The sequence below is a fragment of the Schistocerca gregaria genome, chromosome 6 (assembly GCF_023897955.1).
Source record: "Schistocerca gregaria isolate iqSchGreg1 chromosome 6, iqSchGreg1.2, whole genome shotgun sequence".
NCBI classification, from domain to species: domain Eukaryota; kingdom Metazoa; phylum Arthropoda; class Insecta; order Orthoptera; family Acrididae; genus Schistocerca; species Schistocerca gregaria.
The window spans coordinates 489,902,899-489,928,246 of record NC_064925.1 but is presented as its reverse complement, the minus strand read 5'-3'; the positions used below and the strand labels follow the sequence as shown (position 1 = coordinate 489,928,246).

Genomic DNA, 25,348 nt, shown 5'->3' with positions numbered 1-25,348 from the left:
GCTCACTGAAAAAGAGAAGTTTCTAAGGCTACGCTCAGTCTAGATTTAATGAGAAGTATGTTGAACATATATAATCCTGCTGCATTCTACTAACATATAAATTGTTTCATGTTACAGAGTATACTGAGAACATAACTCATACGTACGGCATTCTGAGTAGCACCTGATGGGCAATAGACTGCACTGCCTGTGGCACCAACCTGAGGTGCAAGTGTGTAACTGACTGGTGCGCCATCTTGAGAGTACACAACATAGTACTGCAAACCACCATCCTGCAACAACAAATTGATCACTTCATTCGTAAGTACATTCTAATGTTACAGCAATACTACTACTACTACTACTACTACTACTACTACTACTACTACTACTACAGGAAACTGCTATCAGCCAGCATTGCACGAACAAAGTCATAATACACAGATGTTTAGTACTTTGGTTTTCAAACTTAGGTTTCCCATTAAAAGTTGTGTGTGTGCCAACAAAATCCAAAGATTACCAGTGACCATAAGCCGGCCACTTGTTCCAACAAAGTCTGGCACTAAAAAGAAGACAGTTAAAGAAATGAGAGTGGGAGGGGGAGAGGTGGGGGCAGGGGGGGGAGGGAGGAGGGGGCAGGGGAGAGAGAAGGGTGCATGTGGCAAGGTGATTGATAAGTACAAGTAAAATCCAACCGAGCACAAATTAATTTATGATTTCTACACAATGGTAACATTTTGCAATGATGAATACACTGCAAGAAAGACAATGTAAAAAAAGAAAATGCACATTGAAAGACTTGTTCATAAAGGAAAGAGGCCCATATATTGATTGTGGAAACCACTTGCAATTACTACAATTTGTGGAAATATCGGATCATCTGTTAAAGTAAATAAGATTAACATAGCAAAACCAGAAACTCATGGGAACAATCCAAAAATTACATTTTTTTGCAAGAAAAAGTGTTCCACTAAGTACGGTCTTTCAATTACATATGGAATACACATGAGCTGTAGAATTAATAAGTATGAAAACTGCAAGTAGAATCAGCATTAGATAAACAACAACTTACAATGTTATTGCAATGTTTGTAGCAGGGAGAAGAGAATTAACTGAAATGCAAGCTGGGACAACATAGGAAGTGAAAACAAAACTTTAACAACTTTAATGAAGGTCAATTTGGAGACCTAATCAAAGCAGCCTCATACATATTTTACTAATCTTCGATACCAAAAAGCAGCCTGTGGAATAAGAAAATGCGATAGTGTTGTGGAAATGCTAGACTAGTCCCCAGGCTTTATTAGTAATTTAGGCAATGTAGTTTGGTGATATAATTCTGACAGTGGAGAAATCACTAATGGGGTACCTCATGGTTCAATCTTAGGTCTACTATCATTCCTCATATATGTAAATGATCTCCTGTCTAATACACAAAACACAACAAGCAGAATTAGTTCCTTTTGCACATGACACTAGTTCTGCAATAAATTCAAACATACATACAGAAACAAAAGGTATGGTAGAGAAAGTTCTTAAAAGTATCACTGACTGGTTTTCTGTGAATGATCTTGCCCTCAATTCTGAAAGGACACAACATACTCAGTTCTGCTCATCTACTGGTAATACACCAGTGATAAGTGTAGCACACGGCAAGAAAATAATAAATAGGGTGGACACTTCAAAATTCTTAAGTGTCCATATTGAGGAGTATTTAAATTGCAAAAAGCGTATTTTCGAACTCCTAAAAAAACTTAGTTCAGCTACATTTGGACTTAGAATCATTGGAAATCTTGGGGGGGGTGGGGGGGAGGGGGTGGGGGGGGAGAAATCAGAAAGTTGACACATTTTGCATACTTTCATTAAATAATATCACATGGGACAATGTTCAGGGGTAACTCAATTTTAAGAAAGAAAGTCTTAATTTGCAAAGATGTACTGTAAGAAAAATATGTGGTGTTCACCCACAAACACCTTGAGGTCTCAGAATGTGTCCTGTTAACCAAACCATTCCTTAGGCAAATTATGCCACAAATTTCTTTTCACCCTGATTCTATGATGGTTGGAACTTAAATAGTGGCAACTATTTATTCACAACCAATACAAAAGAGTTACACGTTTGCACCTGTTACTGTCCTTCAAAGTCACCAGCAATGCTTAGAACCCATTGCCAGCGATGTGGAAGGTATAGTATACCATTAGCAGAGCCTGCCCTGTCGATGGTGCGAATGGAGCAGTCTACTGCCTGTCAAATCTTTGGAACAGTTTTGAAGCAAATGCCATGAAGTGTTCCTTCATCTTCAGAATCAAATCAAAGTCACAAGGACTTAAGTTCGGGGAGTATGGTGGATAGTATAGTACTTTCCAGTCCCATCGACCAAAGAGCAGCTTGCGCTGTATGCACCCATGCATTCTCATGCAAAATGATGGGTGGGTTGCGCAGAAAGTGTCGCTGCTTCTTTCGAAAAGCTGATCGCAGGTGATGCTCCAAAAACAAACAGTATTACTGGCATCAACGGTCTGCCGTGGAGGAATGTAATGCATTAGGATAACACTATCACAATCGTACATGAGGATCACCAAAACTTTAGACCGCTCCATTCAAATCATCGACAGAAAAGGCTCTGCTAATGGTACACTATGCCTTCCACATCGCTGGCAACGAGTTCTACACAACGCTGTTGACTACGTTGAAGAACAGTAACAGGTGTAAACATGTAACTTTTGTATCGGTTGTGAATAAATAGTTGCCACTATTAAGTTCCAACCCTCATATTAGTATCTCCTCATTAGTTGCATGCTCTACCTATCTAATCTTCAGCATTCTTCACTTCCATAAATTTATAGTCACTGTTACCAATTTTCTCTTCTTCAGAAATGCTTTTCTTGCAATAGCCTGTCTACATTTTATTTCCTTCCTACTTTAGCCATCATCAGTCATTACAATGGCAAAATAGCAAAACTCATCTACTACTGTTAGCGTCTCGCCAACATCACCTGATTTAACCTGATTACATTTCAGACCCTCATTCTGCTTCTGTTTGTGTTTCTCTTATATCCTCCTTTCAAGACACTGTCCACTCCATTCAACTGCTCTTACAAATCCTTTGCTGTTTCTGACAGAACTTTGGTGTCACAAACCTCAAAATTTTTATTTTGTTCTCCCTGACCTTTAATTATTTTACCAAATATTTCTTTGGTTTCCTTTACTGCTTGCTCCATGTGCAGATTTATAATAGGCTCCCCCGCTCACTTCCTTCTCAACCACTGCTTCTCTTTCATGCCCTCCGAGTTATATAACTGCCGTCTTGTTTCTGTGCAAGTGGTATGTACATCTTCACACCCTGTATTTCACCCAGCTACCTTCAGAATTTCTGAGCATATTCCTGTCAACATTGTCAAAAGCTTTCTCCAAATCTACAAAAGCTGTGAACACAGTTATGTCTTTCCTTGACTTATCTTCTATGAGAAGTCATTGCGTCAGTATTGCCTCACACTTGTAACACTTCTCTGGAAGCCAAACTTTCCTCTCCGAGGTTAGCTTCTATCAGTTTCTCCATTCTTTTGAAAATAATGTGTGTCAGTGTTTTTCAGCCTTGACTTATGAAACTGGTAGTTTGGTAATATTCACACCTGTCAGCACCTAATGTCTTTGGAATTGGAATTATTACAAGTCTGTCCCATATCTTGCACACCTAGTCTAATAGTTTTGTCATGATTGGCTGTCCCAAGAATATCAGTAGTTCAAATGGAATGTAATCTAATCCAGCAACATTGTTTCAACTTAGGTATTTCAGTAATCTGTTAAATATTTTTGCAGTATCGTCTCCTATCTCATCTTCATCTACACCCTTTACCTGTTCCTGCTTAACCCTAATTTTTTTTACACTTTTGTATTCCATTCACCTGCTTCATTTGCTGTATTTTTATATTTTCTCCTTTCATCAATCCAATACGTCCTGTGATATACAAAGACTTCTGCTAGGCATTGTGTTTTTACCTATTTGATCCTCTACCTTCACTATTTCTTCTCTCAAAGAGACTCATTGATTTTCTACTGTATTGCTTTCCCCTGTATCAGCCTACTGTTGACTAATGCTCCTTCTGAAACTTTCTACAACCTCTGGTTCTTTCAACTTACCCTGAACCCACCTTTTTGCAATTTATTCTGTCTTGACCTATAGTTCATAACCAATAAAACTGGTCAGTAATTTAAAATCTGGTTTTATATATGTTAAAAACTGTAGTTGCGCATGGAAATCCAGTCTCTTTGAAAAAATTTATAAGAATGTCATCTACTGGTCAAATACGGGTAAAATGTAACAATGCTACTACACAAAAAGAAGTGAACTTTTATGGCATTGCAGCCTAGGGCATACGAATTGTGCGAGTGTGCTGACGTTGGCAAAAGTTTAACATGATTATGTGGTCAAAGATCCCAGCGAGTTGCGCATAATGGGAAACAGTCATATCTTCCACTCAAAGCTACCAAAAGGTACTCTAAACACACCTTGGAATTAATACATCCAGATTCACGGTGGCCAATAGAAAAAACGTCTATTGCTGGAAATAATTATTGTTGCTGAGAGACCCAATTCAACTTGTTGAAGAGGCTATCCCAGCAGCTACTGAGGGAACAGGGTGCAACCAACTGCAGATTGTGGTGCATATTGGAACAAATGATGCCTGTTGTCTGGTCTCCGAGGTCGTACTTTGACCATCCCAGCGACTGGCAGAGATGGTTGGTAAGACCAGCCTTGCACAAGGAGTTGTGACGAAGCTCACAATTTGCAGTATTGTCTCCAGAACTGATCATAGCCTGTTGCTTTGGAGTCGAGTGAAGGACCGAACCAGAGACTTTGAAGGTTCTGTGAAAAGCTAAGCTGCAACTTCCTGGAGCAGCGCCATAGGGTTGAGAGCTTTACGATCCCCCCTCGTTGGGTCAGGTGTGCAGTACCGTTACTCAGGCAGCTGACTATGTGTAGAGTGCAAGTTTTTTTAAGATTATGCAGCTCTCCATCCAATCCAGATACCAACAGCTATAGGACACCCTGATGTATCAGTATAAGAATGAAGAAGAGGCCTCCCATGTGCGAGAGTATTGAAATCATAATGGTTACCTGCTGAACCATTTGCAACAAAGTGCCACAGTTTGAAGGGCTCTTGAAAAGCATTGAAGCTCACAAAATACTAGGTACAGAAAGTTGGGAGATGTTTGGAGAAAACTGAAGTGTATATTGCAAGGTTAGACTAATGAGAAATAACAGTGGCGTATTTGTCGCAGTAGACAAGAAACTCAGATCCACCCAGATAGAAAGTGAAGCTCATGTGAGATTGTTTTGGCAAGACGCAATATCAGGGGTGGGCATACAATAATTGGCTCTTTCTATCGTCCACAATACGTAATTCTATCTCATCATGTAACTGAAAACTACAGTGAAAACCTCAGTTCACTTGTACATAAGTTCCCCAATCCTAAAGTAATCATTAATAGAGACTTTAATCACACAAAAATCAACTGGGAAAATTGCAGTTTTGTTGGTGGTGTGTATGATAAGACATCCTGTGAAACATTATATTAAATGCCTTCTCTGAAAACTACCTAGAACAGATAGTTCAGAAACCCACTCACAATGCAAATGTATTGGATCTGATGACGACAAACAGACCTCAACTCTTTGAGGATGTCCACATCGAAACTGGTATCGACGACCAAAAAGCGATTGTGATAACAATGATTACCAAAGTACAAAACACAAGTAAAACAAGCAAAAATATATCTATGTTCAGTGTAATAGATAAATAATCAGTAGTGTCATAGCTCGCTGAGGTTCTTGAGACTTTCAGCAAAGGGCAGGAGCAAGTAGATGAACCACAGCTTATGTTTAAAAGAACAGTTTACCACGCACTGGATAGATTTGTACTCAGCAGAACAGTCCATAATGGGAGTGAACATCCACGGTTTACAGTCACTGTATAGAAAGACTATGGCATAATAGGTATAAAGAACAATGTGTGATGCCTTCAATGACTACCATAGTAGAATATTGTCAAATGATCTTTCACGAATCCCAAGGAAAGTCTGGTCATATTTAAAGGCTACTAGTGGCACAGTCTCTAGTGAATGACACAGGAACTGAAACTGAGGGTAGCAAAGCAAAAGCTGAAATGCTTAACTCTGTTTTCAAATATTTCTTTATAAAGAAAAACCCAGGAGAACGGTCCCAATTTCCTCATACCACTGAAAAGATGAATGAAGTGTCATTGGTGTTGAGAAACAGATGAAATCGTTAAATTGGCAACTCTCCAGGGCCCGATGAAATCTCAATCAGACCCTACACCGAATTTGTGGCTGTTAGCGCCTCTTCTACCTACAACTATACTAGATAACTCAAACTAAAAACTGTTCCCAGTTCTTCGAAGAAAACACAGGTCACACCAGTCTATAAGAAGGGTAGTGGAAGTGATCCACTAAACTACTGTAAAATATCCTTGACATAATTTATTGTAGAATCTTGGAACATATTCTAAGAGCGAGTATAATGAGGTATCTCTAACAGAATGATGTGCTAAATGCCAACTAACATGCATTCCAAAAAACATCAATTATGTGAAACTCAACTTTTCTCACATGACATACTGAAAGTTTTGGATCAAGGCAACCAGGTAGATGCAGAGTTTCTTGATTTCTGAATAGCATTTGACCCATTGCTGCACCTACGCTTATTGTCAAAAGTATGACCATATAGGGTATCAAGTGAAATTTCAGACTGGTTGAGGACTTTTTGGTAGGGAGATGTTATCTTGGATGGAGAGTCATCATCAGATGTAGAAGTAACTTCGGGTGTGCCCCAGGGAAGTGTGGTGAGAACCTTGCTGTTCATGTTGTATATTAATGATCTTGCATACAACATTGACAAAAAACTCACATTTTGCAGAAGATGCAGTTATCTATAATGAAGTACTATTACAGAGAAGCTGCATAAAGAATCAGATCTTGATAAGATTTAAAAGTAGAGTGAAGGTTGGCAACTTACTTTAAATTTTCAGAAAAGTTAAATTTTGCACTTCACCAAATGAATAATGTAGTATCCTACGACTATAAATCAATGAGCCGCTGTTGTAATCAACCTACTTAGACACATTCTCTGGTGTAACACTTTTTAGGGAAATGAAATGGAATGGAATGGAATGATCACATATATATTCAGTCATGGGTAGAGCAGGTGGTAGACTTTGGTTAACTGGCAGAATACTGGGGAAGTGCAATCAGTTTACTAAGAATCCTTTATGCAACCCATTCCAGAATATTGCTCAAGTGTAGGGGACCAATACCAAATAGAACCAACAAGATATACTGAACATATACAGAGGTCAGCAAGAATGGTCACAGGTTTGTTTGACCCATGGTAGTGTGGCACAGAAATACTGAAGAAACTGAATTGTCACCCTCTTGAAGATAGATGTAAACCATTAAGTCTACAAACTAAGTTTCAAGAAACAGTTTTAAACGATGACTATGAATACACAAACCCCTACATATCACTGACAGATATTGTGACTATAAGATTAGATTACTTACATCATGCAAAGAGGCATTCAAACAATTGTTCTTCCCTTGCTGCATATGTGAATGGAATGGGGAGAAACTCTAATAACAAGATACAATGGGGCATACTCTCTGCCATATATTTCCTGGAGATTTGCAAAGTATAAATGTAAATGTAGATGGTTGAAAAACCACAAACCATGAGGTTCGATGTCAACTTACCAAAGGAGTATTGGCTTATTTCATTTAAAATCATCCAAAATAAAGAAATCTCATTGCCATCATGTCAAGGATATTTGTAAAAATTTGGTGTAAGAAATTACATAAATATATTAAAAACAAAGATTCCAAGACTTACCAAGCGGGAAAGCGCCGGCAGACAGGCACATGAACAAAACACACAAACACACACACAGAATTACTAGCTTTCGCAACATATGGTTGCTTCTTCAGGAAGGAGAGGGAAAGACGAAAGGATGTGGGTTTTAAGGGAGAGGGTAAGGAGTCATTCCAATCCCGGGAGCGGAAAGACTTCCCTTAGGGGGAAAAAAAGGACAGGTGTACACTCGCGCACGCACGCACGCACGCACGCACGAACACACACACACACACACACACACACACACACACACACACACATCCGCACATACACAGACACAAGCAGCAGGTGTGTGTGTGTGTGTGTGTGTGTGTGTGTGTGTGTGTGTGTGTGTGTGTGTGTGTGTGTACACCTGTCCTTTTTTTCTCCCAAGGGAAGTCTTTCCACTCCCGGGATTGGAATGACTCCTTACCCTCTCCCTTAAAACCCACATCCTTTCGTCTTTCCCTCTCCTTCCTGAAGAAGCAACCATCGGTTGCGAAAGCTAGTAATTCTGTGTGTGTGTTTGTGTGTTTTGTTCATGTGCCTGTCTGCCGGCGCTTTCCCGCTTGGTAAGTCTTGGAATCTTTGTTTTTAATATATTTTTCCCATGTGGAAGTTTCTTTCTATTTTATTTACAAATTACATAAATAGAAAGAGATAAAAATATTACTTTTCAGATGAAAACTGTAGTCGGGGGCTATTCTGAAATGTCTAGCATTTTCTCCTTCTGGCGTCAGTACAAAAGGTAGGTTGAAAGTTTTAAACTACTATAACTCCCTTATTTATATATCAATTTTATTCAATTTGGTGTCATTTGAAAGATGAAATGTTCAATTATATCACTAAACTATAAAAATGGTGCAACTGTGCATATAAATATGTGCAAATCTGTAATTAATATCGTTTTTCAATTTTTTTTTCGAACTTCATGAATTTTCTTCATCAAAATCACAGGTTGCAACATTTTAAATATTGTCTCAAAGAATTCCTATTGTAACACACTTAAAAAAAACGGAAGGGTGTTTGTTCTGTTTAATCATTTAAAACAGAAAGAACATTAATAATAATATACATGTTTCATTTTGTGACTCTTACGCAGTAGTCACAAATGATGATCACTTCTCATAAAACACATTCATAAAATTCTAAAAAGCATTGATTCTGTCAAACAAGTTTTCAATGGACGATATTATGTCTGACTCAAAAGTATATAAATGAGCTGTACTTGTGCAGGCAAAGTCATTAAAATGTTTTCATAAGGTATCCAGCAATCAGTGTGAAGTGGCCATGAATAACTTGAGGAAGGACCACTTAAGACTTATGAACTTGAGTTTTGCACCTCTGTGTTCTTCACTTATCACTAGAAGTTTTCCAGGCCACCACTGGTTATCGTAGATAGCTGCGACAAATGTTTCTTCTTAAATTGCGTTAGAGGTCAGTGTTTTGAATTCCATGAGGAACTTGAATGAATTTAGTAGATGATGAAACACACTTTATCAGCAACTTGTTTTCATTCAGTGGTTTGAAAAAAAGATTCACTCCTGTCTCAGGAATGGTAGAACCAGTCTCATATCGTTTTTGTAACACATTTGTGAACTTTGTTATCTCCTCTGTTTTAACATAAAAGGTTTCTATTCCTGAAACATAAGTTTTGGCAAACATAAACAGATTTTTTGGATTTAAAATGTGACTGTCATATGGATACTGAAAACTTGCTCTTGTTGCTAAACATTTAATAGTACCACCAACTCCATCACATGCATTTTTGCCAAGACGAGTGGCAAAATAATTCAATTCTGCACTTACTCCATAATCTTGCTTGTGATGGCACAAATTAAAAAAGTTATTAAAGTTTTTACATTGTGCAGAACTGCCCTCACTGAAGTACATGAGATGCTGGATGTGAGGTAACTGTTCCAATACACAAGTGAGAGCAGTTTTCTGGAAAACAGAATGTGTGTGTATCATGCTGCAAACAGTCACTTATACAACACAATGACATTGACTTAATGCTATCATCTGTTTTAAAATACACCGCAGAAGATGGAAGGGTGACTTGCATGTCCTGCCAGTAAAATCCTTGGGCAGCAATCTGAAGCAAACAGGCATAGTTCAATGCAAAATCCACTATGATGATGCATGTAGTATCAGAGAGGGTGTGTCTGCTTGATTTGAAGTAGTGACTTAGATTTTGATACATAATGACGTTGTGTTAGGTTTTGAAGTTTTTGCATGAGATACTAAACAAATTCTTCGGTTGTCTTCATTAATGTCTCCAGTGTGGCAAATCAGGAATTATTTGAAACAAAAATTCAGATGAAACTTCCTGGCAGATTAAAACTGTGTGCCCGACCGAGACTCGAACTCGGGACCTTTGCCGTTCGCGGGCACGCGAACGGCAAAGGTCCCGAGTTCGAGTCTCGGTCGGGCACACAGTTTTAATCTGCCAGGAAGTTTCATATCAGCGCACACTCCGCTGCAGAGTGAAAATCTCATTCTGGAAAAATTCAGATGGTGGATTTTGTGATTCTGCTGGAAAACAATTCCAGAAATTTGAAGGAAAAAAAAGTGAGAAATTACAAATTTTCAAACATTTTTTGCTTAGACACAGCACTATTCTTTTACTTTCCAATGACACCAAATTGATAAAATTGATCATAAATAAAAAAGTTATAGTGGTTACAAATTTACAAGGCACTTTGTTTCTCAACAGCAGATGGTAGAAGGGGTCCACATTTCAAAATGGTCTCCTAATTACAATTTTGGTCAAAAAATTCTAGAAAAAATATTTTAACCGTAACTCATTGTGCAAATTTTTACATCAAACTTTCTGAAAAATCTGTGACATAAGGGCAACGGCCAATGGGTGATTTCACATGAAATTACCCTATTAGGTTTCTGTGTCTGCATACTTACCAAATAGTTTTCATCCACCACACTCAGAAGTGAAATGCAATATGAATTTTGGTACAGGAGAAAGCTAGTTTTGTCACGCCTAAGGATTTTTGCTTGCAGTGCTACAGTTCACATTCTGAAACGCCATTGCATTAAGTAGTAAACAAGAACGCAGAAATTAACATTTGTAGATTACTGCCAGGCAACTAAAGGCTATCAATTCATCGATAGGGAGACTTACTAGATAACTGTCAGTAGCAATGTCCATCTCTTAGAGAATGACTATTTTCTAAATTCAAAGGTAGACGGACCTAACATCACAAGTACTTTAGATTTGAGGTGGATGTAAATATTGCTGTCACAGCAGATTGAATGTGAAGTTTAGTTAAGTCTGATATGGAAGTTACTGGATATAGATCCTATGTTCCAGTTATATGAATCAAAGGGCTGTGTGTGTGTGGGGGGGGGGGGGGGCAGATTTTGGTTGGTAAGTTCGAGATTTTGTTTGTTTTTTATTGTTGTACATATGATGGGTGTTGTATATAAAAAATGACATTGATGCAGTTTTTTTATGAATTTTTGGTTTGTGTTGTAAGGTACTGGAAATTGTGCTGATTTGTGACTGGTAAGCATTATGGAGTTTGTTTTATCTATATTGATGATTTTTGGTTTTCTGTATAAGTTATGTGCACTAGTTTTGTTTTAGTGGTATTGCAGGCTTCGTTTTAGCTATTAGTGTAAATGAAGTGTTCCATACCATAGTTATGAGGTTTTGTAGATGTCCTTTAAGCTAAATGGGTCAAGCAACATTTCTGGTACTGTGTTTTGGAGGTATACCTGGATTCTGCTACAGTGGACTTCGTTTGAGCCATGTATATCAATTGAAATTTCCAAAGCCATTTTTCTTGATTCCCCAGAATTAATAACAATAATGTCCTCCACTAAGAACACTAGTTACACACATACAATTTTATATCTTCACAGTCTACTGAGCAGTTATGTTGCACAAGCAATTTCTATGCAGACTTGGAAAATAAGCTAATGAAACACACAAGAAATGTATATATAGGACGTAATAAACCAACTCTCAAATATTTTTATAACAATTTTCCACTCTACATAGCACAAAATGAACTAAAACTGTAGTTGTTGCAAGTGGGAAACAGCCCCACACAAAATATGTGCGGAAACTAATTACACTTACCACTGCTGCAGGTGTAGCAACTTCTACTTCTTGCACGTCTCTTCCTCCTTCAGCAGCTGACCGAACTTGGCCATCCGGCACTATTCTGTATGCCGGATCCATCAAGTCTCTTTATGTAATTTCACTGGCTTGTCTCCATCTGAGCTGGTGCTACTGAAAATCGTAAATGCCACATGCTAACAACCAAGCTAAGTACCAAAACGCTCTCAAAGAACGATGTATTATTACTAATTTCAGAGAAAAGGAAAGCTATTTCTTACATGGTTGCTTCATTGGCATGTGTAATAAGCTAAGGTAAACTGAACTTTTTAAAAAGTTTCCTTTGTCCCTTATCAAACATATCACCTACTGATGTTCAATACATTAACCTCATATGGATTACTGCACTACAACTCTCACAGCAGTGAGTATTATGTACTGTGGACAACTTTCACGGGTAGATATGTGACAAAGTGGCACAGAAAAAGATTGTTTCAGCTATATTTAACTAATGACTATACAGCTTACAATGGTTCACTCAGACATCTGTTGCTATCTTCAATGTGGGAATTCTATATTGTGAGTACACTTTCAGTCTCACTTTTGTACATGCTTATGTTACAGATAAATTGCAGAGTTGTTACATAAAAATTACAGCTTTGTTACACTGAGGGTAAAGTTTTAGGAGTTATGCTGAGAGAATAAATCAAGTGACAAATTTAATTTACACAAATCTGTGCATAGCGATTGATAAGAATGGGATAAAGAACAGCAGTACAACTGCTCTTTTGAATTTATGTAGTTGCCACATGGCACATACGCATCTGGTGCATATAATTTTTTAAGGACTGTACGTCTGACAAATCCTATGTGTGTGTCAACAAAGCTAGATAAATATATACGCGAGATTCAAATGTATAAAGTAACATATCAAAATAAAATAAAATACCAAACTGTATCGCCCGCAAAGAGGCAGCTATATTTCAGCCACTTACGTCATGACGTGATCAGTCGCAACATTATCACAATACGTAGAAAACACTACAATGTGACATAGCAATTACTGCATCACATAAAAGGACTGAAAAGAAACGACCAATTTGGCTATTGTTCTTTACGTCGCTTTTTAAGTTCCGTACTATGCCGTTCACTTCAGTTCTCATTCTATATGTTAATTGAGGGCAGCGAAACATGGAAGACAACGAAGAAAGTCTGATTCATAAGATTATCTTGTTAGTCGCTCCAACTTTCAAAACTCGTGAGACGTTTCCAAGTACACAAGACACCAAGAGTTAAGTTGCAGAACGAACAAGTCTGCATTAATAACATCCTAGGGGCCATTTCACAAAAGACAGTTTGTGCAGCCATGGGAAGCACTAAAAATTTCTGGTTAAAATCTTCATAGTTTATTATGTAGTATCGCTTTATTATCAATACCTTTCACATCACTGTTGACTAAAACACAATGGTTTAGCGTGCTGGTTAATGCTGTACTTACCAATGACATGAAAATATAAAGACTGTTCTATCCCCCTGCGAACTACAAAATACGTGCATGCATGTTTACATTACACTAATGTAGTTGCTCTTTCCTTCTTTCTAATGTTTTTGGCCGCAGAAGTTATTTCAGTTGTCAACTAGCCTGATGTTATTAGTAAAGCTAATATGCTGCAAAGAATCTGTTCGGCAAGAATCTACGGCGACATTACGACTACGTGTTCACTTTAAATTTTTTTGTAAAGTGCTACTGAACAGAAACAGAAGGTTTCAGATGAATGCCCTAAGCAAATTTCAGAAAAATATCCCATAAAGGTTCTTACGTAAATAAATGAAGAACTGCTACTTCTGCAACGACGAATATATATGAAGGGAAGGAATATAAGAATTTCGTGAGACAGTTGGGTGGCTTGTCAACCAATCAGAATGCTTTTACATCCGAGAGAGGCGTGGACGGACTGTGTGCCGGGAAATATTTACATGTTGCCACATCGTGGTGTAAGAATTTTATGTCCGAAAATATCTGCTCTGCTGAAGTCGAAGAACAATGTTTTTGAGACTGGTGCATGCCGTTTACACCCCTCAATCTGTAATATTCCCTGCTATTTTAAATCTTTGTGACGTCACGTGATTCATCGACATGATGTTCGAAACGTGCGCAACTTTTGTGTACGTAGGAGGTATGCAGCTGTATCAGGATTGTAAATGAATGTCGGACGAATCCCACACTTTGTAGGTACATTGAAGAGAATTTAACGGCATGTTATAGAAATTGGACACTAAGACAACCATAATGAATTGTGCTATTGCAGATCCAACTTCGCTACACATTTTCCCGTGAAATTTTGAGGTCAGTACTTTGAAAGCTCTGTGGATCAAGAGGAATTCTAGATACGACACATCAGCTTTGGCCAGTGTCGTAATGTGTGCTGTCTCGTCACCTTTTAGTGCATATATTTACAGTTTTTTATTTGGCGAAACCAACCCCCAACGAATATTAGAGCATTAAAAATTGTTTGTGGGTGACAGACAACTGCAGTTATGTCCGAGGTTGGAATGCGACAGTCTGGTTGTGATATTTTTTAAAAAAAAAGCCTGGTTGTATAGTGGCCGACTGATCTGAAGCTTAGCCCGTTTGAAAAAATCGCGAAGAGCATCACTTTTTATAGTAGTGGCCATATTGTTTACTGCGTTTGTCGCGTTTTTCTTATGTCATTGGTCACAACCAAGAAGCTGAAGTGCTTATCGATCGTGTGTCGCTTTGGAAGCAACAAGCAACAGTTGTGTATTTTCCCTGTTGACAAACGTATCAAGAGTTTACCTGAATAGTGCCAAAATGAGAAATATAGCCGTAGAGGTCATTCTGTTATCGGGCGCCGGATTAGCTGGCTGGTATGGGGGTAAATGGTCAGAACGTAAACGTTTAATCACCGCCCATCCAGTGCTACCTGGTGTGCCTTTGTTTGGAACTGTATCTGCTGCTGCTCCCATAACTCCTAAGGAAATAACGGTAGTTGATGAAAATACGACGAACATGCCAGTGCCAAAAAGTAGAGTTTCACAGGTAAATGTTTGTTTTTTCCGTCCTGTACTTTTGACACGTATTTGTAATTCTTAGAAGTGTTACACACGTGGAAAAAATAATTTTCTCTTATTACAGATCATGAGGTTTGGCTTTCCAGGGCTTGACAATGTGAGATCGTTTGACGATTTCATTTTGTCTTATGATCGAAGAAATCGTGTAGCCCATTGGGTGTTTGAACACTTAAAGCGCGAATCAGTGAGGCATAACGATGCAATAGATCGTTCCAAGTGCGAATTCAAGGAGGATGACTCTATTCATAAATTCTTTAGGTACCGTAAGTAGATTTCACACAACGTGTAATTCATACCTGGAAACCTTTACCATCACACAACCATTAATTTTTCCTCTTTCATGTTTCCATTAAGTACCCGTAATAAATAGCAATTTTGAAGGAACAAACCACGTTTTCAGTAAGTTGTTGTTGTTGTTGTCTTCAGTCCAGAGACTGGTTTGATGCAGTTCTCCATGCTACTCCATCCTGTGGAAGCTTCATCATCTCCCAGTACCTACTGCAACCTACATCCTTCTGAATCTGCTTGGCATATTCATCTCCTGGTCTCCCTCTAATATTTTTACCCTCCACACTGCCCTCCAATGCTAAATTTGTGATACCTTGATGCCTTGAACATGTCCTACCAACCGATCTCTTCTTCTAGTCAAGGCGTGCCACAAATTTCTCTTCTCCCAGATTCAATTCAATACCTCCACATTCGTTATGTGATCTACCCATCTAATCCTCAGCATTCTTCTGTAGCACCACATTTCGAAAGCTTCTGTTTTCTTGTCCAAACTATTTATCATCCATATTTCACTACCATACATAGCTGCACTCCATACAAATACTTTCAGAAACTACTTCTTGACATTTAAAAGGATCTATACTTGATGCTAACAAATTTCTCCAGAAAAGCTTTCCTTGCTTTTGCCAGTCTACATTTCAGTAAGTGTCCGTAATGAATAGTAGTTTTCAAGAAGGAGCAATTGTGTATGCGTGTCAGTTGTACAAAATTGATTAAATAACATCACCAATTGTGAAACATGGGTTAAAAATTTAGACTTTGATTCTCAGCTTGTGGTGGATTGCAAATGCTTAGATTATTCTGTAACATCCACAGCTCTGGGGGAAAAAAATATTGCAGACAGTGATGAATAATTAATGGAAGAAGCATCTCTATGGCCTATACTCTTATTTATTCATCTCAACATTGGAGAGAAATTCCAACTCGTGCAAAACCCAATTTTTACCATCAATACATATACTTCATGTGATAGCTTCAGTTTTTAAAAACATATTATGCTTAAAGTGCACAATTCTAAAACTGTTGTTTAGTGCTAGTAACGTTGTATGTAACATACTTTCTATAGCTTTCTATAGTTTTCTGGTGCTGTCATCCTGTTGCCCATTGTGTTAGTGGTGTTAATGCCCTTACTTTGTTCCCTGTTGTTTTTTATTTGCTCATTTTATTTTAATTTCACCATGAAAACGCAAAGTATGAACAACAAGTGAGCCAATGACAGTAGCTTCGTATTCTATGTTAAATAAAATAATTTGGTCCACTTCTGGTCCAAACACTTAACTGTTTGTTAGTTTCCGTGAATCATTTGTGTGATTAATCATAGCCAAAAATGTGGAATGAGCCCTTTTACTTTCACGTTACACATTCATTATGTGTAGATATGGCTACATCTCATAATCATCTGCCCTTTTTTCTTTTATGCATTACAAAATTAGAAATTTTTCTATGGAATGCAAGGAGTTATCAAGGAGAAACTTTTTCTGTTTGTTTTCAAATTTAACTTTGTTGTCTGCCAGACATTTTACATTATTGGGCAATAGGTTAAAATTGTGATGGTAGCATTGTGAACCGATTTTTGTGCCAAAGACATCCTTAATATGGAGTAATGGAAGTCATTTTTTTCTTTTGGTATTGTAATTATGTATATCATTGTTACATTTGAACTACAGTGGACTGTTTACGAGAACCTTCATAAGAGAATAAATATAGGGCGAGGCAGAAGTCTGAATGTGAAACTCTGTTAACAGATCCCTACAAGATGATGATGGGTGAGCATGACATATTATTCTTACAGTACATTTTTTAGCAATAAATACTACATTTCTTAAGTTGAGTTCAAAATTGTTGCGCATTTGTTGAGGTGGTCCCCCAATTGTCATAGCAACGAAGTTGCAGTCTGCGTTTCTTTATGGTGGTGGTGTATAGACTGAAGAAAAAAACGAAGAAATTAGACTTCAAAAGATATAATAAAAGTGTCAGAGTAGTATTCCAGAAACAAAGTAATTTATCCTAGGAATCTGTAACCTACACAAGAAATCAAAAATACAGGTAACAGAAGGGTTGTGCTGTTAACGTAACTAATTTTTTTTGGGATTCAAATTCAAGAAAATCTGATGTGAAGATGTCACATCATCCCCAAATTCAAAACTTGCAAAGCTGAGCTGTGTAGTAAGAAATCTCCTCAAGAACACTGGTGCTGAAACAGCTGTGTACTTTCACATACATTCGTGACTGTGACACTGCATCATATGCTGGGAAAATGTACACCAAACCAGAACAGTCTTTTTTTGGGGGGGGGGGGGGGGTATTAGAATAATTATGAAACACACAAGAAACAGTGCAAACCTTGCTTTAAAGTTGCCTACCCTTATAACACAGCTCACATGGTGCTGACTATGAGAAAGTTCAAAGTTGCTCGGAACATACGTAACATACCCAAGTTAAGCAAAATCAGCTGTCGCAGAACTCTGTCTCATATATAATCATAACATAAATGATAACAATATTGTGATGCAGATGCCAAGGGTTCCTGGGACAGTATAATTAAGAAGTCTGTTGACGTAAAGATGTTGGAAAATGGAATAAACCAAGATGAAAGTTTTAATTTCAACAAGTCTTGCATGTGACACTTTGTTTATTCAGATTTCGTGTGCATCACAGTCACAAGAACTGGAAAATGCTGAGAGAATGTGCATCACGTAATGACAGTGCAGGTTTTGAAAAACAAGAATATTGAAGGAAATTGTGAGTGTCAGCTAAAAATAGTGGCACAAGACTGACCAAATTTAAATTTGGGTGGACTCGGACAGTGAATACACGTAACAGCATAACATGACGTGCGTGTTGGTCCTGACTGGATCGCTTGCCTAAACGTTGTGCATAACCCTCAGAAACATCCAGCTAATCTTATCCTTCCCTACATTAATATGCAGTACTAATAAACAATTGATTTGGTTAATAAAGGCATTACATTGTGCAGGGCAAGTCCCATTGTACAAGTTATTAGAGTTTCTTACTGTTCCATTCACGTGAGGAGTGCATGAAGAATGACTGATGGAATGCTTCTGTGCATGGAGTAATCATTCTTACGTTATCCTCGTGACCCTTCAGTGAGCAATATGTAAAGGTTGTAGTATGTTAATAGAGACACCATTTAAAGCTGGTTCTTGAAACTTTTGTTAATAGTCTTTCTTGGGATGGTTTACACCCATCTTCCAAGACTCATCCAGTTCAGTTCCTTCAGAATCTCTGTGACACACTCCCACGGATTAAACAGACCTGTGACCATCCGTGCACCCCCCCCCCCTCCCCCAATTTTTTTTATCGTTCAGTATCCTCTGTTCGTCCCATCTCTTATGCGTCCCACAACTGGAGCAGTATTCTAGAACCAGTTGCACAAGCGATTTGTAAGCAATCTCCAGTATTCTATCTGTACACCAAAGTCACCTACTTCTATATCCATGACTGAACCTGTGTGATCATTCTGTTCCACATCCTCACAAAATGTTACACCCAAGTATTTGTATGAGTTGGCCGATTCCAACAGTGACTCATTGGATTTTATAGTAATATGATAGTTTTTTTATTTAAATGAAGTACAATGTTTTACGTTTTTGAACGTTTAAAGCAAGTTGCCAATATCTACACCGTGTTGGAATCTTATTGAGATCTGACCGCTATTTTCATACAGTACTTCATTATAGATAACTGCAAAATGTGCAAAAAGTGTGGTGTAACTATTACTATTGTGTGCAAGGTAATTAAAATACGCTAGGGACAGCAAGGGTCCCAATGCACATCCCTGGGGTACAGCCGAAGTTACTTCTACATCTGATGACGACTCTCCATCTAAGGTAAAATGCTGCTTCTTCCCTACCACAAAGTCCTTAATCCAGTCACAATTTTCACTTGACACCCCATATGGCCATACTTTTGACAAATAGCATAGGTGTGGTACTGAGTCAAATTATTTTCTGAAATCGAGAAATACTTCATTCACCCAGTTGCCTTGATCCAAAGCTTTCAGTTTATGTGAGAAAAGTGCGAATTAGGTTTCACATAATTAAGGTTTTCAAAATGCACGCGGGTTGGCATTGAGATCATTTTGTTCAAGATACCTTATTACATTTGAGCTCAGAAAATGTTCTAAGATTCTGCAACAAACTGATGTCAGCGATATTTTATGACAGTTTTGTAAATGGCTTCTATTACCCTTTTCACAGATTTTTTTTTTCTCCCCCTTCTTCCAAGAACTGGGCAGGGTTTTCATAGAGGTATTTACAATAGATTACAGTTAGAAGAAGGGCTAATGCAGCTGCAAATTCAGTGTAGAATCTGATAGGGATTCCATTGGGCCCTGGAGCTTTGTTCAATTTTAATGATTTCAGCTGTTGTTTCATTCGTCTTTTCAGTGGTACAAGCATTAAATTGGGGCAATTGTCCCGGATTTTACTTTGTAAAGGAAAATTTGAAAATAGAGTTAAGCATTTCAGCTTTTGCTTTGCTACACTCAATTCCATTTCCTGTCCCATTTGCTAGGGACTGGACACTAACTTAGGTGCCACTAACAGTCTTTACACATGAGCAGAAATTCCTTGGGATTTGTGAAAGATCATTTGACAATATTCTGCTGCTGTAGTCACTGAAGGCATCAAATTGCTCTCTTGACAGCCAAATGTGTTTCATTCAGCATCTCTCTGTCTATAGCCTTATGCTTTAACGCCTATTATGGAGTAATCTTCATGTCTATAGAAGTTTCTTCACAATGACTGTATATCCTGGAGGTTCCCTCCCATTATGAACTGTTCTGCTGGGTACATATCCATCCAGTGAATGGTCAACTATTCTTTTAAACTTGTGCCATAGTTCCTCTACATGCTCCTGTCCTGTGCTGAAAGTTTCATGTTCCATACTGAGTTATGACACTACAGTTTTTTAATCTAGTTCACTGAACATATAACTCTTTCTGCTTTTTTTGTTGTTCTTTGTACTTTGGTAATCATTGTTGTCACAACTGCTTCATGGTTATAGGAGACCACTTTCAATGTGCACATCCTTAACGAGGGCATGTCTGTTTTACTTAGATCCAGTAAGTTTCCATGAGGAGGGATGTTCATATCTATCTGTTCTAGGTAGTTTTCAGAGAAGGCATTTAGTACTGTTTCACAGGATGTCTTATCAAGCCCACCACCAACAAAACTATAATTTTCCCAATTAATTGTCAGATGAATGTGTCCATCAATGATTACTGTATGATTTGGGAACTTACATACATGTGGAGAGAGGTGTTTTCTAATTTTTTTTTTTTTTTTTTTCTTTTTGTTACTACATGAGGAGATGACTGTGGTGGGCAATAGAAGGATCTAATTATTTTACGCCTACCCATAATATTGAGTCTTGCCCAAACAATCTCTCATGGAGCTTCAATTTCTATCTTGGTGGATTTGTGTTTCCTGTCTGCTGCAACAAATACACCACCTCCATTCCCCATTTGCCTGTTCTTTCAATGTACAATTAAATTTTCTCCGGAAGTCTCACTGCTCTAACTTTCAGGTTTCAAGTGAATTTCTTTACCTAATATTATGTGAGCTTCATTGCTTTTCATGAGCACTGCACACTCTTAGCACTTTGTTGCAAATGCTTTGGCAGTCACCATTAGGGTTTTAATACTCCCACTGTGGGGGGCATTTCTTTTGATTTGACACTGATGCCTCTGGGTCACAGCTATCATTATCTGGATTGAATGGAGAGTTGCCTAATCTAAAAACCCTTGTGTGCAGCCAACACAGTCAGCTACCTCAGTAGCAGTCTTTGATGTGTAGTGCACACCTGACCCATTTAGGAGGCTCCTAGAGTTCTCAACCGTATGGAGAAAGTCCAGCAAGTCGCAGAAACTTCTAAGTCTCTGATTCAGTCCTTCCATTTGACTCGGAACTAAAGGGCCACGATCAGTTCTGGGGACAATACTGCAAATCATGAGCTTCATTGAAACTTCATGTGCAAGACCTTTCTTCTCAACCTTCTCTGCAAGTGAATGGAATGACCCAAACCTTGGAGCCCAGACAACAGGCATCATTTGTTCCAACGTGCACACAGTCTGCAGGTAGTTGCACTCTGTTTCCTCAGTTGCTGCTGGAATGGCCTCTTCAACATGTTGAATGAGACACCCAGGTACACATGCTGGATGCACCTGGTGTCTCTTCCTGCCCCTTGTTGCCATTTCCTAAGGGTTACCATAATTCACTGTACGTTTGAACAGCCGATGGTTAATAGACCCTTACTCTTTTGCATTTGCCTCCTCCTGGCACAAGACAGAGCAGTTTTCCACAAAAGAGGTGACATAGGTCGAATTATCTCAATTTGTTTCAGACTTGTTGGTTAGAGGTATTGGTACAACAAGCTGAGTCCTCGCTGGTCCCTGTCCACCATGTACAGGAAGCCTTCCAACAGTTCTAACGCACCGATTTATGGCAGGTGTCAATCATTAGACGGTAGTCAGGGCAATTTCCAGCTGCTTTCAAACATCAACCAACTCTTCCCATGTTTGAAAGCAGCATTCACAGTGATGCTGCATTTTGGCTGGCATAGTGCATCACAGGGCAGTGAACAAATAATTTGAAAATAAGCCCACTGATTATTTATTTGTTTTTTTAATCTGTTTAGGAGGAATCGGGAGCAGTATCACAACCTGCAGGTATGAGAATTTTGCTGCAGACAGTTCTGGAAAACGCTGAAGAATGATACACTGAAGGGAATAGAAAGCTCTCGGAACAAAATTAAACTGTGTGATTAATTGTGAAAGAAGTATTAGGGCAAAATGAGGATGCTGAACTACTTCAGCTTCTATTGTGAGAGAATGACGCGATTTACTTATCCACCAGAGCTGTGTTGAATATTTTGCAATCACTTTTTCTGGGTAGTTGGCAAGTTAAATCAACATTTTATTGGTACAGCTTAATATGTAAAAGCTTGTGTTTTGAGACAACAATATTACATTCAGCTACGTGAAAAAAAAGCTAGGATGAAACTGAATCTATTATTAAATCACTACAGAGTGAAGACTCCCATGCATATGGTGACTTTTCAAGTAGGTTTAGAAAAATCACATAAACTATTTTTGTATCCAGTCACCTGTGCAGTGAGCCTTGAAGGTGTTGAGTTTGTGGACAAATTGAAGTACTCTTTAATGAAACCAGTTTTATGAAAAGGGAGAGATTTTAGATAATTACTGGCCAATTTCTTTGCGCCCAACATTTTCAAAAGTTTTGTAAGAAAGCAGTGCTTAGGAGAGTCGTGGACCTTCTCACAAGGGGAACTCCCTATTGCATCCCCCTCAGATTTAGGGATAAGATAGAATAGTGGATAGCCCAACCAAAATTCAACACAGATCAAGATGAAAACAGGAAGAAGATGTACTAAACTGTGGAAAAGAAGCAAAACAGGAACTGTGAACAGTCCAAGCTCAAGACATGCTACATTTTGTGAATTTGTATAGCTAGGGTGTCATGGTTATGTGGTCGCAATATTGGACTGTGAAGGGGGAGATCCATGTTCAAATCTCCATTGAACTACATATTTTTATTATTATTATTTTTTTTTTTCAACAAAATTATGAACTGTCTGTCCAGCCGTTGTGTGTTCGCTGTAGTCAAATTTGTGCCTGTGACGTGGTGTAACATCAGTTTGCAACAGCAAGAGGTAATGAAAAGACCTCTGAATATACATACTTCCTATTTATTGTACACAAGTACCACATTTGACTCTTGTGTTCTGTTTTGGAAGTTTTTACTCTTGAGTTCCTTTGTTGTAACATAGTTCACAACTGTTTATTTGTTGTTTTATTTTCTGAGAGAGGTTGATGAGGTACCTGGCTTGCTTTCACTAGTCATCGCATTTACTTGTGAAGATAATGTGTTCTTATGACATGACTTATATAACCAGTAACTAGGTACGTCCGTGACGAAATGGAAAGATAATAATTTTGTGGGGGCAGGGGGTAATACAAATGTGATAAAAGTGAGATTTGAACACAGATCTCCCAGTTTACAGTCTAGTATTGTGACAGCACAACCACAATGCCATAGTTCTCTCAGCATTTCACATCTTGAGCTTGGACTGTTCAGTGTTCCTATTTTGCTTCTTTTTTCATAGTTCATTACACTTTCTTCCTGTTTCGATGCTTGATGTGTGTTCAGTTTTGGATGGGCTATCCACTGGGCCATTTTACCGCTAAATCTGAGTGGGGTGTTATAATTTGCTGCCAGACTCATGGTTTGCCTTCAAGAAAGGGGTATCCACTGAAAATGCAATTTATTCTTTTGTATGGGAAACATTTTATCAGGCCATATGATAAGCTGAACCATGGACCTTGCCATTGGTGGGGAGGCTTGCGTGCCTCAGCGATACAGATAGCCGTACCGTAGGTGCAACCACAACGGAGGGGTATCTGTTGAGAGGCCAGATAAACGTGTGGTTCCTGAAGAGGGGCAGCAGCCTTTTCAGTAGTTGCAGGGGCAACAGTCTGGATGATTGACTGATCTGGCCTTGTAACACTAACCAAAACGGCCTTGTTGAGCTGATACTGCGAACTGTTGAAAGCAAGGGGAAACTACAGCCGTAATTTTTCCCGTGTGCATGCAGCTCTACTGTATGGTTAATGATGATGGCGTCCTTTCGGGTAAAATTTTCCGGAGGTAAAATAGTCCCCCATTCGGATCTCCGGGCGGGGACTACTCAAGAGGACGTCGTTATCAGGAGAAAGAAAACTGGCATTCTACGGATCAGAGCATGGAATGTCAGATCCCTTAATCGGGCAGGTAGGTTAGAAAATTTAAAAAGGGAAATGGATAGGTTAAAGTTAGATATAGTGGGAATTAGTGAAGTTCAGTGGCAGGAGGAACAAGACTTCTGGGCAGGTGAATACAGGGTTATAGATACAAAGTCAAATAGTGGTAATGCAGGAGCAGGTTTAATAATGAATAAAAAAATAGGAGTGCGGGTAAGCTACTACAAACAGCATAGTGAATGCATTATTGTGGCCAAGATAGACACGAAGCCCACGCCTGCTACAGTAGTACAAGTTTATATGCCAACTAGCTCTACAGATGACGAAGAAATTAAAGAAATGTATGATGAAATAAAATAAATTATTCAGATAGTGAAGGGAGACGAAAATTTAATAGTCATGGGTGACTGGAATTTGGTTGTAGGAAAATGGAGAGAAGGAAACATAGTAGGTGAATATGGATTGGGGCTAAGAAATGAAAGAGGAAGCCGCCTGGTAGAATTTTGCACAGAGCACAACTTAATCATAGCTAACACTTGATTCAAGAATCATGAAAGAAGGTTGTATACATGGAAGAAGCTGGGAGATACTGACAGGTTTCAGATAGATTATATAATGGTAAGACAGAGATTCAGGAACCAGGTTTTAAATTGTAAGACCTTTCCTGGGGCAGATGTGGACTCTGACCACAATCTATTGGTTATGAACTGTCGATTAAAACTGAAGAAACTGCAAAAAGGTGGGAATTTAAGGAGATGGGACCTGGATAAACTGAAAGAACCAGAGGTTGTACAGAGTTTCAGGGAGAGCATAAAGGAACAATTGACAGGAATGGGGGGAAGAAATACAGTAGAAGAAGAATGGGTAGCTTTGAGGGATAAAGTAGTGAAGGCAGCAGAAGATAAAGTAGGTAAAAAGACGAGGGCTAGTAGAAATCCTTCGGTAACAGAAGAAGCATTGAATTTAATTGATGAAAGGAGAAAATATAAAAATACAGTAAATGAAGTTGGCAAAAGGGAATACAAACGTCTCAAAAATGAGATCGACAGGAAGTGAAAAATGGCTAAGCAGGGAAGGCTAGAGGACAAATGTAAGGATGTAGAGGCTTACCTCACTAGGGGTAAGATAGATACCGCCTACAGGAAAATTAGAGAGACCTTTGGAGAAAAAATAACCACTTGTATGAATATCAAGAGCTCAGATGGAAAACCAGTTCTAAGC

At 38.5% G+C, this 25,348-nt stretch overlaps 2 protein-coding genes across 7 annotated transcripts in view; one reads left to right on the top strand and one right to left on the bottom strand.

Annotated features, from left to right (window-relative positions):
* Positions 1-13,920, bottom strand: part of LOC126278508 (uncharacterized) — a 40,304-nt gene extending 26,384 nt beyond the window's left edge. Inside the window, exons 1-3 of one of the 6 annotated variants that reach the window (XM_049978669.1) lie at positions 13,785-13,920; positions 11,986-12,138; positions 147-272 (exon numbers count right to left, since the gene is read on the bottom strand). In XM_049978669.1, coding sequence (XP_049834626.1) covers positions 147-272; positions 11,986-12,087 — 228 coding nt within the window. In that variant the 5' untranslated portion in view covers positions 12,088-12,138; positions 13,785-13,920. Of the gene's footprint in view, positions 1-146; positions 273-11,985; positions 12,139-12,959 lie in introns of all 6 variants that reach the window. The other 5 variants (XM_049978670.1, XM_049978673.1, XM_049978671.1 and 2 more) reach the window with 5 other exon arrangements.
* Positions 13,921-14,008: 88 nt separating this feature from the next.
* The window catches only part of LOC126278509 (endonuclease G, mitochondrial), a 52,837-nt gene continuing 41,497 nt past the window's right edge, over positions 14,009-25,348 (top strand). Inside the window, exons 1-3 of the mRNA XM_049978675.1 lie at positions 14,009-14,193; positions 14,274-15,025; positions 15,122-15,315. Coding sequence (XP_049834632.1) covers positions 14,798-15,025; positions 15,122-15,315 — 422 coding nt within the window. The 5' untranslated portion in view covers positions 14,009-14,193; positions 14,274-14,797. The remainder of the gene's footprint in view (positions 14,194-14,273; positions 15,026-15,121; positions 15,316-25,348) is intronic.